The sequence below is a fragment of the Candoia aspera genome, chromosome 3 (assembly GCF_035149785.1).
Source record: "Candoia aspera isolate rCanAsp1 chromosome 3, rCanAsp1.hap2, whole genome shotgun sequence".
Taxonomy (NCBI): Eukaryota; Metazoa; Chordata; class Lepidosauria; order Squamata; family Boidae; genus Candoia; species Candoia aspera.
In genome coordinates this window covers 121,571,790-121,586,378 of record NC_086155.1, presented here as the reverse complement: position 1 = coordinate 121,586,378, position 14,589 = coordinate 121,571,790, and the positions used below count along the sequence as shown (strand labels likewise).

The 14,589-nt window shown below is 36.3% G+C and overlaps 1 protein-coding gene across 1 annotated transcript in view; it reads left to right on the top strand.

Moving 5' to 3' along the window:
- GABBR2 (gamma-aminobutyric acid type B receptor subunit 2) overlaps positions 1-14,589 on the top strand; it is a 364,113-nt gene that overhangs the window by 96,659 nt on the left and 252,865 nt on the right. Inside the window, exon 3 of the mRNA XM_063298738.1 lies at positions 5,337-5,507. Within this exon, the coding sequence (XP_063154808.1) occupies positions 5,337-5,507 (171 nt within the window). The remainder of the gene's footprint in view (positions 1-5,336; positions 5,508-14,589) is intronic.

Here is a 14,589-nt window from a genome sequence, read left to right as displayed (position 1 = left end):
CTGTCACTCATGCCTTATTCACCTCCAGATTGGACTATTGTAATGTACTGTATATGGGGCTGCTCTTGAAGTGTATCTGGTAGCTTCAACTGGTACAGAATGCAATAGCGTGGGCAGTGTGTGCCTGAAGAAGAGCACATATTACATCTCTGTTTTGTGAGTTGCATTGGCTGCCAGTTTGCTTCTGGGTCCAATTCAAGGTGCTGTTTTTGATCTTTAAAACCCATTATGGCATGGGGCTGGGATATCTGAGGGACTGCCTCTCCCCGATTGCATCAGCCCATCCCATTAGATCAAGCAGGGAAGGCATGTTATGGGTTCCATCCACCAGGGACTTGCATTTAGTGGGTCCCAGGAGGCGGGCCTTCTCTGCTGTGGCTCCCTCCTTGTGGAACATTCTCCCCCCTGAAATTAGGCTTGCTCCTTCTCTGCTATCATTTAGGAAGTCCCTCAAGACCTGGTTATGTTGTCAGGCCTGGGGGTCTTTGGGAATGGGAGACATTCTTAGATGGCTCCACTATGATTGATGTTCTTGCTCTCTCTTCAGGGTTGGTATATTTTTAAAATTTTAATAATCATTTTATCTTTTTATAATGATTGTTTTTATTTATTCAGTGTTTATATCTCATTGTTGCATGCTGCCCAGAGTTGACTTGTGTGACATGGGTGGCCATATAAATGTGAGCAATAAGTAAAATAAATAAAAACTATTCTTTGTTTTTTGTTATTCTTTGATTTCGCTCAGAATATAGTTCATATTTTTGAAATATTTGACATTCCCTCATCTGTGGTCTTATTTGGCCAATGGAGAAACAGTTGGTAATTTCCAATATCTTGCATAAAATACCAAGTCACTGCTGTCAAATTAATTCTTTAAAAATTGTTTTGCTTTTATTAATTAAATACAAAAACAGAAAAAAATAGTCACTTTAATTCTTGAACATTCTCTGCCATGGCACCTGCCCTCTGGAACATTCTCCCTCCATAAATTAGGATGTCCCCAACCCTGTTGGCCTTTTGTAAGGCTTTGAAGACCTGGTTATGTGCACAGGCCTGGGCCCCCAAATGTGTAAAGGGCCCTGTTTCCTGGCTGTATTAACACCTAAGGTTATAATTTTCTTGGGGTGTGTGTGTGCGTGTGCATGCACATATATGTTTATGTATATGTATATGTGTATTATGTTTGTGTTGGTTTTAACTGTTTCTATGATTGTTCGCTGCCCAGAGTCACTTGTCTGAGATGGGCGGCTATAGAAATTGAATGAATGAATAAATAAATAAATAAATAAAAAATGAGTGTGCGTTATTTTTTTGAATTTAATCATTAAAAATTCCTGATTTCTTTTTTCTTCCCCATTTAAGGTGGAAATTAATACTGTTACATTTATAGTTTTGTGTGCATTTTTATTAGTTTAGCACAAAAAAAGTTTTAAAAACAAGTGTATGAAAGAATAACAAATATCAAGAGGCCATAACAAGCAACTTTTCTTATTAAAAGCTACTCTTGAAAATATTTAACTGAGGAGTGGTTGCTGGGTTCATGTGAGAGTCACATATTCCCTTTCTTCAGCCTGCTACATCTATTATTTTTCTATCCCTAAATTGCATTTCTGGAACATTTGGTACATTGGTATAACACAGTGGCTAACACTGTGAGCTGTAAATCTGGAAGTCCTTGATCCCAATAGCATTCTTTTCTGTGACTTTTATTCCCAATTTACAGCAAGGATGGATAACCTGAGGCCTAGAGGCAATGTCTCTTCCCCTGAGGCTTTTGAGCAACCTGTGGAGCTCCCTATTTGTCCCCAAATGTTTGTTTTAGTTGCTTAATAACAGTCTGTCTACATAATGTTTAAGGCTAGTTATCTGAAAATAAAAAGTCTTTTTTCAGTTATAGACCTTGGTATGCTACACAATCTGTTGGCTTTATAGGTTGTTGTAAGAATAATGCATTGATTATACAATCAGAAGTATTGTAGAAATGAATTATGTTACTGTTATTTTTATTGTTATTAATACTGATTAGCATTTTGTATTTAGAACATGTTCAAGTCAGATAAATGTTAAAACTTTTTGTTGGCTTTTCAGTAATCACAGTCTCTTGGCATAAGATCCTTCCATTCTTTTACTGGAAGACTACTAGAAATAAACTAAAGGGGTCCTGGCATCCACATACAGAAGGAATGTCATGGCAAGAGAGCCCCTTATAGACTCCCAAAAGCATGAGACAAAAGTTATTTACAATGTTTTGCAAAATATACTGTATAAATATGTGCTCCATAGTAATAATTTTAAAAATTATCTGGATTGGGGAAAAGGTCACCTCTAAGTGAGGCTAGTTACTTTGTGACTGATGCCTGCTGTTAGCAGCCTGCCAATTGCAAATGAAGTATAATCTATCTATCTATCTAATTTCTATCACCGCCCATCTCTCCCAAAAGGGGACTCTTTTAGTAGTTACTTTTACTCCCAAAATAAATCTAATAACCTTAATGGGTTTTGAACTTATATTTTAAAGATCAAAAAATCAAGTTTTGAAAGGTCATTTACAACTATTCTGTTGCCTCTGACTGGCTTACAGTGATAGGCCCTTGAACTGCCAGATGATTGGTCAAATGGTCTTCACAGAGAATAAATATTCAAACTGGATTAGTTGGAATTGTGTGGTCTTATTGTGAGTAGAGAGAGTAGGCAAAGGAGAGTCTAGGAAGAAGCAAGAGGGTAGCTGCAAGGAACCTAGATAGGATGGACTCCAGAAGCAGTTTCAGGATAGCTTTTGCCAGCAAAAGCATTTGGCAGCAAGAAACAGAAGGACTCCAGGAAAGACAACCGTTACTTTTTAATTTTTGTTCATAACCTGATGAAAGTTTCACAGAAAGCTGTAGTAAGTCTGAGGAAGGAAATAGGACTCAAGATGGCAAAGGACAATTTGAATAAGAATGGAGGGAGCTGTATTCAATCTGATACCCTTTCATTGAACTCAGGATCAGAGGGAGAACTTTAAGTATTTTCTTTTATGAAACTAAAAAAGCTAACTGGAGTGAAGGAAAATTAGCATATACATTTTGCTTAAAGTCTTTAAGGTTGTTAAGGACATAACTTCAATAAAATGTTAGTTCACAGGTTATTAATGACATTTAATCTTAAATAAATAAAATTCTAATTTGTTCATTTTAAATAATTACCCATTTCTATTTATCCCATGTTTAAATAACCACTGTTGTAATATTGATGATATATTCAGAAGAGGGTTTAATTAGTGTTACAATGTCAGCAGTAGAATTTAAAGTGTAAAGAATTAATGTGAATTTATAGAACAGGTTAAGGAAGAAATGGGAGGCGGGAGCATTTCATATGCTGCCTTGAATTCTCCAAGATAAACCTGGGATATGGACCTAATATAAAATAAATAAATAGGCAACCAAATACTTCAGAGTTTGGTAAAGATTGTAAAAATCCATTGTTAGGTGGCACGTTCATCATGTTTTGTCTTGGCAGAAGGACTTAACACATCTACTCACCATTTTTTCCCATTTGGTAGTGGGAACAGTCTTAGGTGATCATTTCCTCTGCTCCTTAGACTGTGAAAGGTTTAATGGTTAAGATGGCTTGAAGGAGACTGCTATGGGAAAGGAAATGGATATAAATTGAATATAAATGTCTTGAATTAACAGTGCAATCAGTGAGTACGGAAAGCTTTTCCTATGCCTTCTTTCACAGTATTCAGAATAGCATTACAACTTTCTGGATAGGCTTTGGGAAATGCAGGTACTGTCAAGGAATGGGGAAAAAAAATCTCACTGAGAAGAAATCCTGTTCAGTAATGTTATAGAATTGTCATGGTATAGTAGTAGGGCATAACCTTGGCACTAAAAAAATGTTTCAAGTTCAACCCCCAGTATCTTCTCCAGGGCCGAGGCAAATGTTGTGCTTACAGAAAATGCCAATGGTCTCTGCAGAACTTTGCAAAAAATTAATACGAAATTATTTGAGATGATCATCTACTACTGCATATAGCAGAAGCAAGAAAGATAGTTGTAGCATGTGATAAAACTTGGACTAGAGTTTACCTCATTGGACTCATAAAAGTTGTTCTGAGTTGGCATGAATATTACTGTACAGGAAAATGAAATGGAAGAAATACAGACAGTAACATTTACATTAAGTTTATGTTGTACATAAAAAGCAATAATTCCTAAAGCAATAGCAGTATCTTAAACACCCTGGTATTAATAAACTGATCTAAAGGATCAAGACTCCTTTGAGTTAAGTTCAACCCTGATGACTACATGGTTATATATCCATGTAATTTTCTTGGCAGCAAAACAGAAGCTGTTTGCCATTACCTTCTTTCAGAATGGTTTTTGATTTCCCAGTTTTCCCTACAGCTGTGGGATTTCCTGGTGATCTCATCTCAATTACAGTCCAAACCTGCTGAGATTTTTCAGCCAAGGTTGGTTAGGTACTGCCACCTACTGTTAATTAACTTCTGCAATGGAATTATCTTGAATTAGATTTTACTATTACATACATTATAATCCAGATATTTTATTCTGGGGCATAAACATTTCTTCAAGAATAGCTATTTTAGGTTCAGTGTCCTGGAGGACTGAAATGTTCTCCTGTTGTTTCTCAATATTTCTCTTCTTGGTATCAGACCAATACCCGTTTATTCTTTTTTGTAAGTTCTGCCATCTTAATTTCCTTGAGGGAAGGTTATGTATCTAGCAGGCCCAGTCCAGCTCATGCAAACTAGCTGCTGCTGCAGCTATTATTATGATTATTTGGATATTCATGGGCTTTTTCCTAAGGGCATGATGGGTCCTGGCACCGAGCCTCCTGTTTCTCTTCTACATATTGTGTGTGTATACCTGGGCACATGTGTGCATGTTTGTATTAGCAATTTTGCCAGACTATGGCTGGTTGGCAGTCATGATGAATTATTGTGGAAACTTGTTGTTGCTAATTTACGCAACAGCCCTATATGTCTGGTAGCATTGTGTGAATGTTACCTGGGAATAGTGCTAGCGATCCTCTGCAGGGCACTTTCAAGAGCACCCTCACACCTAGCATTGGTCTGGTTCATATCCATCCATGCAGATGTGTCTATAGATTTCTAACTATTACCAGTTGTCATTCATTATTTTATCTGATTATGAAGTTATTTTTAGCAATGTGCACTCATTTTTAGTATCCCACTGACATTTTGTAACAGGAGGATATAGACATACCCCTATTTTTTCTTCATCTATATAACACTACCATTTCAGTCAATTTTAGATTAATAGATAATGCTGAAAGTTTTTTTAAACAACAACAATTGTTTTATTTTACAGCTCTCATTTGCAGCAACAACACCAGAGTTAGCAGATAAGAAAAAATATCCTTATTTCTTCCGGACAGTGCCATCCGATAATGCTGTGAACCCAGCAATTCTAAAGTTGCTCAAACATTATAAATGGAAACGAGTAGGAACTTTGACTCAAGATATACGAAGGTTTTCTGAGGTAAGACCTGCTAAATGTCTTGAATTAGAAGTTGGTTGCAAAAATGACCTGTTCTTGATATAGAGTGAAGCTAACAGTGGGGACTAAGAAACATTTCTAAAATAATTCATAAGTAACCAATTGCTGAACTAGCAGAAATTGCATATACATTTTCTGAAGACCATTTCTGAAGACAGATCAGGCATTTTATATTTGAAGCCTGTTAGGAAGGTTTTTTATCTAGCCCTTCTCTGTGATACTCTACTTTTCTGTCTGCCAAGAGTTATTTGTTTAAAAAAACTTAAGTATTCAGACTGCATAGCAGGAAAGCTTGAACAAATAGGTTCCTGGACTGTATCATTGTTGTTATTTTTTGTTAAGCTTAAGAATAAATATTATTGTTGCCGATAGATATTCATATAAAATTGTGTATACTTAGTACTTACTGTCCAATACTGAATGTGGGGTCTCCAAGGTCAAAGCAGAAACAAGAATAATCCAGCAAGGCAAAGGTATAATTTGACAAGCAACGTTTTTGATAGAATTGATCTGATGGAATTAAGATGTTAGTGCAGCCTTTTTTTCAGGTTTAAAATAAATAATAGAAATCTGGTAAAGTGAACCAGGACAATTTAAAATGTGTGTGTGTGTGTGTGTTTTCTATGCAGCAGTCTTCTTTGGCCACAGTGCCTGGTGATATTCTGATCAAATCCTTATTTATCTCTCAGTGTATAGGACACAGACTACAGGTTTACCATGCAGAAATTTTGTATGAATATATTGTCATATTCAGCCTACTTTTCTGAGTGCTAAGAATGAATATTGTTAATATTCCATTGGCTCCAGTAATTAAGGAGTATGTTTCATGTGATCAATACATGAACAAAAACTGCTATTATCTGGAAATCTTAAGAGAAAAAAAGATGCACAGACCAATCAAAATTAAGTAGAGTGGATAACATTTCATAAGCTGCATGTGGTCCAGTGAGTCTGTATGCAGGGAGAGGGGAATTTACCTAACTTCTGCCATCGATGTGTCACCATATCTTTTGGAGCTTCTACCCATAGCATACTGTTCATAGCTAAAAGTGAGGTAGTTTGGGCTTTCTTGGTATAAATTACCTACATTATATCCTATCAGTTTTTCTTTAGTATCTCCAGCCTACATTTGGTGTTCTATTTTCTCATCATAGTCTTCTGCAATTTTTCATATCCTGAGATAGGCAAACATACATGCCCAGGTCTTACCAATTGTAATGAACCATAGTCACACTTGCTGAGGACTAAAAAGTTCTACCTATGCTTCCCACCAACTTTGGTGGCTGCTGTTGCACTTCTTTAATTTGCTTAAACATTATTCTGCTTGGACTGCATTTGAATGAACTGAATTCTGGATGTGATTGTTGAATCATACCCTTCTATGGTTGTTGAGTTGGAAGAATTTTCCCCTCCTTTCTTTCTGGATTCTGTTGGTGGCAAGTGTGGAGCTGAACATGTTAGTGCAAGGTAGAAGTCTTATCTTTTGATTGTTTGTGGGTCTATGCTTAGATTTTTGAAGATTGGTACTGTAGAAATTAATTTAACCATACTGTAGAAATTAATTTAACCATACTGTAGAAATTAATTTAACCAGTTTTTTTGCCTAGTATCTACCCAACAGCTGTCATTTTGGCCAAAAACTTCATCTTAGAAAAGTGTGAGATACATATTTGTTGAAAGCTGATATATTTAACAAGACATACTGTATATACAAACACAAATAAGGAACACAAGACACTTTACTAAAACTGATTAACAATATAGAAAAACCTATGCTAAGATAATGCTCTTTGCAGAATGATACTTATATTCTCTTGCTACAAATAGTTAAAGGCTTACAGCCAGCTTATATTGGGATGACACCTCCAGTCAAATCCAGGGAAGACAAAACTTAGCTCAAAGAGAGATGTTTATAACTGGGACAGCAGCCCATCTAAAATACATCCACTCAAAAACATATGTCATACATTATCTACTATTAAGGACATATATGAGCTGGAGCCCCCATCTTTTTGTTATATTTCAGAATGTTGTGACAATGTTCACGATCAACTTCAAAATAATAATAATAATAATAATAATAATAATAATAATAGTAATAATAATAATAATAATAGTAGTAGTAGTAGTAGTAGTCAGGATTAACCATGAATACTATGCAAAGGAAAAGTGATTCCTTTTTCAATGAACAGAGCATGACTCAAAGAAAATACTAGAAGATTTTACTTCCTGCCTTGTAATTTTGGTCTCTGCCTGTATATTATAAGAAAGAGGAAACACAGAAGCATGGGTATGTATTAAAGGTGCAGGTTAGTAAAAAAAAAAAAAAAGGAAAAGTGATATAATGTAAGAATTACTTAAAGCTGGATAGAACATAGTCTGGTCTGCATATTTAATAAAATTGAAACAGATGGAGAAGCCCAAGCTCAAGCATTATAATGAGATAGGAAGGAATGGCACATCAGAGTTGGCAAAACTAGGATATATGGCTTCACAATAAGAGCAATGTGGACATTGATCATGAGGTCCAAGTACTTTAATCATTAGGCCTCTGGCTGCCAACTATAAAGGACAAAGGAAAACAACTTTTATAGTTCTCTAAATCTAAATCCAAATAGTCCCAAAGGAACAGAGAATGTGGATGTAAGCCAAAGCACAAGAAATTAAAGGTTGTATAAACTTATCTAGATGCAAAATGTAGGGACAGCTTTGAACAAAAGAGGAACCAGAGCACCTAGCAGAATTGGAAGGCTTTAAGCTGGGCTGGGGAACACCACACAAAACAAGGTCACAGTACTGTATCAAACTGACCAGCAACAGGAAAGCAGCAGCACTGGGAAAATGCAAAGTTACAACTGGAGGATATCACCTGTCTCTTCCTCTGTCCCCACCAATTCCATGCACAGTAAAAGTTTAACCTAGAAGCACCCATGATGTTACTGATAAGGGCAAGTGAGGACATTTTCAGAAGAAATGCTGAAAAAGGGAGGTATTTTTATGCGCAGCTGACAATGTTGGCAAAACTTATAAGTAGTTCTCTGAGCTAAGATTTGAGCCTTTGCCTGATGGATAGTTTGAACCAATAAAGAGGCATGCAGCCATAAAATCATGTAGAAAGAAACCTCAAAATCATATAGAAGTGTGGAGTTTTGTCCTAAAATAGCAGGTTCCTGATTTCATCATTCACTAGCCAAAATGTGTGTCAGCCCTCCCAGGTAAACCAGACAGAAAACACAACTAGATGAGCTACTTGTACTTTATTGTTGAGCTACATTAACAGAACCTTGCAAGTCTGAAAGTACAAACCTCCCACCCTCCCTATTTACCGCCTAACCAGTCAGGGCAGGTCCTTTCTAAGTTTCTTTCTCTGCCTGTTACTCAGTTGTGGGCTCCTCCCTCTATTATCCAATCATTCCCTAGGCAGCATCTCCTCCCCACCGCCACCCAAGGTCATTCTCACATTCTATTACAATGTGTGACTGATTTTTTTGACCATACACTATAAACTTATTTGTCATAAATTTAAAAGAAGTGTGGGTGTCTATGCCTGGATTGGCTCAAGAAAAGGTAGGGACCAATCTGAACTTTTCAAAAATGATTTCATATCTTATAAACCCTCAGTCTTTGTAAACCTGAAGCATATTATTGTAAGAGATAGATACTTTTTCATGTGAGATGTTTGATCACAGATTTCACATGGGACTCACTCTGTTCACCTTTCCCAGGTCACTAGACCTCTCTCATGATTGTGAAAACTTCTTCTTAAGGATACAAAATGCTGTAGCTTGCTTTTTGACAACTACATTTAAAAACAACCAAAAAAATAGACCCCACTATCATAGCCACAAGAAAACAGGGATAAATGGGTATTGCTTTCTTTTTATCTTTTCCCCAAAACGGTGCCTTTTACAGCTGTTCTGATTATAGAAGCTCCCATAGATTTATGAACCAATGGGAATGGGGTTTTCATATGTTGATTTGACATAAATTTTTCACTGGATGGGGACTGTTATTCTGATCCAGAAAATTGGGAGTAATAATGACCACTAGCTTGGGGATTATTATGAAGTCATGTATACATAAAAAGGATTATAAAACTAAGTGAAAATTAGCATGTGAGGTTTCCCTTCCCATTGTTAAGATAATAATACTGTACTTGAAGTATGAATAAAAGCATTAATGTAATTAACACATTAGGAGGGGCTGTTCCTTCATGTCAGATACTGTAGCAGTTAAGGCTTTGATCTAGAATTGGGCAGACTAGGTTCAAGTCTACTCCAGTTTGTGGAAGCTAACTAAATGATTTCAGGCCCATCACTCTCTCAGCCAACCTCTTGTGGGGAAAAATGGAGAAGAAATGTTGCCTTTCGTTCCTGGAAAGAAGATGGGATAGAACTCTAATGTAATAACATATTCAGTGCATGTCTTAGCTTATTATTATCATTATTGTTTTATTCCTATATAGAACATACCATTCCGGTATTAAATGGCAGAGGGAACAAAGGCCAGTCCATACTGCTTCATCAGTTTGGCTGTGTATCTTTGCATATACTTGCAAAGTTATTTACAATGTTTAGTCAAGTCAGGGTTTTTCCATAGCAGGTAATTGGCCTTCCTTATGCACCCCCAAGGGCTTAATTTGAAGATTATGGGAAAGGTCCCAAGTCTCACTGAGGCTGCACAACTGTTATTCCCAGGTATGAGATGTGTGAAGGAGGAAAATGAGACTTGATTTAGACCCTGAGCTGATTGCCACCAACCAAACATGGGTTCAGAAAGCAAAGCAAAACAAAACAAAAAACAACTCATCTTACTTGATTGGCAACGAGTTTCTCAGTAAATCTACCTTTTTGTTTGTAGTTCATATTTTGTAGATCTTTCAGTGTAAAGACTGGGCTGATGTAATACACTGTCTTTTAAGTCTTTTGTTTAACTATGATTTACTGAATAGTATTGTGGCATATTTTTTGTATATTTTAATAGCCTACTATTTTTATCTCTTTTCACTCTTGTTGAGTACAGTTATATTTTTATTTTTTTGTTATGCTAGCTGTTGTGGTGGATTGTTAGAACAGAGGTTGGTTATACAGTTTTTTATTATTACTATTACTATTTTAATTTTATTGTACCAGTGTATTATGGTTGACAACAACTCCTTTTTAAATGTAGACTCAGCAAACAAAGGTATGTTAATGCTCATTTCTGGAATGCCTTTACAGTGCATTTGGGAAGAATGATAGTGAACTCTTCAGGGTTCCACATGCAATCTCTAGCTCCCCACCTGTGGCCATCAAAGCACCTCAAGATCATATCATCAAAACTCAGCCACCCAAAATAAAACCCAAACCCTCATGAAAATAAGCATTGAAATAGGAATATGATGCTTCAAGGTTTAAAACCTTGAAAGAGGTCAAAATTGTACCTTCAAAATTTAGCAGCAGAATGTTCTGTTAAAAAATAGAGAAAATATGAGTGAAAGGTAGTGCAAGGTCTCTGGAAGATGAAACATATCCATTTCTTCCCTTACCATTCCTCTGCATGATTTAAAAAAAAATGGTCAAAAAACTTCAGCCTCATCTCATCTGGACCTCTCTGATCCAGAAGCTAAGTGTCAGCCCCCAACCCAAATAGGTTGCCCTTCCCTAACTCTAAAAATAAATGCCATTTTCTTGTTCTAAAAGATGGTGGTTATTGGATTGTTTTTGAGATCATAAAGATGGTATATTGTATCTGTGTACTGGGAACTAATTTGATTAGTCACTACATTCACTATGTAGCTGCTCTGATTATTTAAAATAAAGGATTGTGTGTAATTCAGGAAAGAATAGAGTACAAATTATGACGACTTGCTCCTAAAGCTATAATTGTTAGACTGTTATGTATCTTGAATTGGTGCAAATATGACTGACGCACATTTGTGTGTCTTTTCACCTGAAAGTTCAAATTACAATGCATATGTAGATATCTTTCAGCAGGTATACACTTACTGTAAGAGCAATCCCAAGCCCTGTTCCAAAGCAGTCTCCCCATTTATAGGTTATATTACTCGTAAGTGCTTCATATCTTTTACTGTGATTGCACTCTGCAGTTATCACAGCTATATTTGTGCATTTTAAAAGGGTCATCAGAACAATAACCTCAAAGTTCAGTTTCAAATATATTGGACATAATATTTAGGATTCAGTAGATAGGCAACTATTTGCTTCCAAATTTCGCTTTATTTTGTGTCTGGCCCACCCTGGCTTGAATATGGCATTGGCTACATTCCCATATTAATTAATCCAGTTATTCCACAATACCACTTGAAATTACCATTACTTAAATTCATGATATATGACCCCTCTTTATAACACAAGGATTAATTTCCTCTAAAACATTAATCAGGTTCTAGTCGCTAGCTGCTAGTAGATTTCTTTCTATTAACTGCAGCCTTTTACTGGAAGCTTTTACAAAGTACAGGATGTCATTTCAAATGTTCTTTAAGTAGCTGAATGCTCACTTAGTCCAGTCATTGGTTCCTCTGTGGCATTTATAAAACAAAGCGGCCGGAACTTTGCGCCCAGGATTCTCCAGCATGTTTTGAATGAATTTAGAAGCTGCATTGAAATGCAGTAAGACTTAATTTAATATCGTGTAATGATGAAATATTTCAGTCCTGCTGCACTCATTGTTTACTTTGTATTTGAGTTTGGGGGATTAATTTCAATTTTGTCCTTTTGAAATCCTACCAAACATCTGTTGTGCAAGATAAGAAAAAAAAAAGGAATTTGTTTAGATTTTGGCAGATTTAACAAGTGCTAAGGAAAAAGAATGATCAATGTTTATCCTTGGCACCCACCTTCCAGCAGACAAGCTAGCCATTGTACTTTTAAAAACCTTACTAAAATATGCAGAAGTGGTATTGACATATGCTGTTTCCCCTTAGTGTTTTCCACCAATACCAGTTTCACTTCTGAGATACATAGTACAGGACAAGTAGTCAGTCACAAGGAGGATAACAGATTAACAAAGACAGTTGCCTTCAATTTAGGAGCAGGCTGACTAGGACTTGATAAAGTCTAAAGAGATATGCATTGAACTGGGAGGAAATGTTACCTTTTTAATAAATGATTGCCTTTTAATATTTTCCATGCATCTAATCATTGTGGTAATTTATTTTCCCTATTCTAGATCTTAAAAGGTTAAAAGCAATGAAATATGTCCACCTCTGCCTGGAAGTTAAACTTGAAAAAGCCTTTCATTTTCAAAATCAGTTGCTACATGTGGAGGTGTGTGTACATGTGTATTTGGGTGAATTTGCAGATCTGAATTTCTGTGTGAGTATATGTTGCACATATCAGAGTATTTGTGTTGGCATGCACATTTTGCCTGAATGATGGGTTATTCAGATTGAAAAGTCATACTAGAAGCCAGAGTTTTACAGAATCAGGTTACCTGATCTTGCACATTTGGAGCCCATGCTACTCTTTGTAATGTTGGCACTATATCATAGGAGGAAGAAGACTAGCATTCTACTAGTAAATTGCCAAATTCTGGAAAGTGTTGGATGACTGTATCCCACTATGTATAGCTTATAATAGAAATATGAAGGTGATCTATAGACTGATATTTACTAATTCACAGTGTAGCTTGCTCTGTCACGATAAATATTTATGACATCTTTAATTAAGATGTGGTTAAATTTTGTTATGAGCTCTGCTATATTCTAGTCTAAAATTGTTATTAATAGGCATATTTTCTTGATTAAACCAATTCTTTGAATAACGTGTCCTCAGTCACATCATTTCCAATTAAGTAGATTGCAAATACAGTAGGGCCTCTCTTAAATAATGACCTCTTTGAAACTAAGCAAGATCCAAACTGTAATGAGAATAATGTAGCAATAAAAAGTACTCTGTACTTGAGTTGACTGTCAGTCATTCTCATTGAGGGTGTATCAACACAAATTGTAAAAACAACGTTGATCCAGGTATGTAAACACGGACTATTACCTTAACTGGTAAGAGCAAGATACTGTATATTCATAATTTTAAAAGATACTTATCTTTTTATATTGATTTCTCATCTTTAAATGTTTACTTAAAATTAGTTCCTCTGAGTTCACTGGAGATAATTTGGTAGAAATAATGGTTAAGATAGAAATTTTAACGTCATTCAAAAGTTGTCTAGAATACAGATATAAATTACTTTTAGCTATAAATTACTCATTAGCTTTCTTCTGGGAATCCTAAGAACTGTAGTTCTGTGGAAAAGGGAAAAGAAATTGAGATCTTTAATGGAGAATTTTGTTACCTTCACCAACCTACAGCGTGATTACACATTGTGACCCTTATATATGCAGACATATCTGTGCTTGCAGGTTAAGGGGAATTATGCAAAACATAAAATGTAAGAGAAAGTAAGAATGCATGCATGCACGCATGCATGCATGCATCTAAAGAAGATCTTCTTAAGGTCCCACCACTGTGAAAGGGATTTGGATAGAAGACAGGCTTTTGCAATTGCCCTCACATTATGGAACACACTGTGCTCAGAGGTGCATTCAGCCCTTTAACTCTTGGCATTTAGGGAGGTGTTATAAACCTTACTTTGTAAAAAAAAAGCATTCAGCAACCACTTTTAGCTACTTCATTATCTTAATGGTTTTATCAAAAGTAGTTTAGTAGCAAAAAGTTAAGGGTACTGGCAATTGCAGCAGAGAGCAGAGGGAAGGTACTGCCTGTAAGAATGGGGATTTGCAGGCTAGGAGGTATGCCTCTCTGGAACACCAACAGCTGAAGGGAAGGAAGAGATGCTCTGGGAACTTCCAGGATGGATGGGTTGGTGGGATATACCATGCTGAGATATTGAGGAGAGGGACAGAATGAAAGGTGCTGGGAAGATTGGCAGCTGGTGGGACATTAATGGCAGCTGAAGGAAAGAAAGAGGGAGGGAGGGAGCAAGGCAGAATAGAAAATGCCAGGTAGATTAGGGCAGGTGAGTTGTTTGGATGTACAGCAGCAGGTGCTCTTGAAGGGAAGAGTGGAGAGAAGGGCAACATGTACCAGCCTTGTCTTACTCTTCC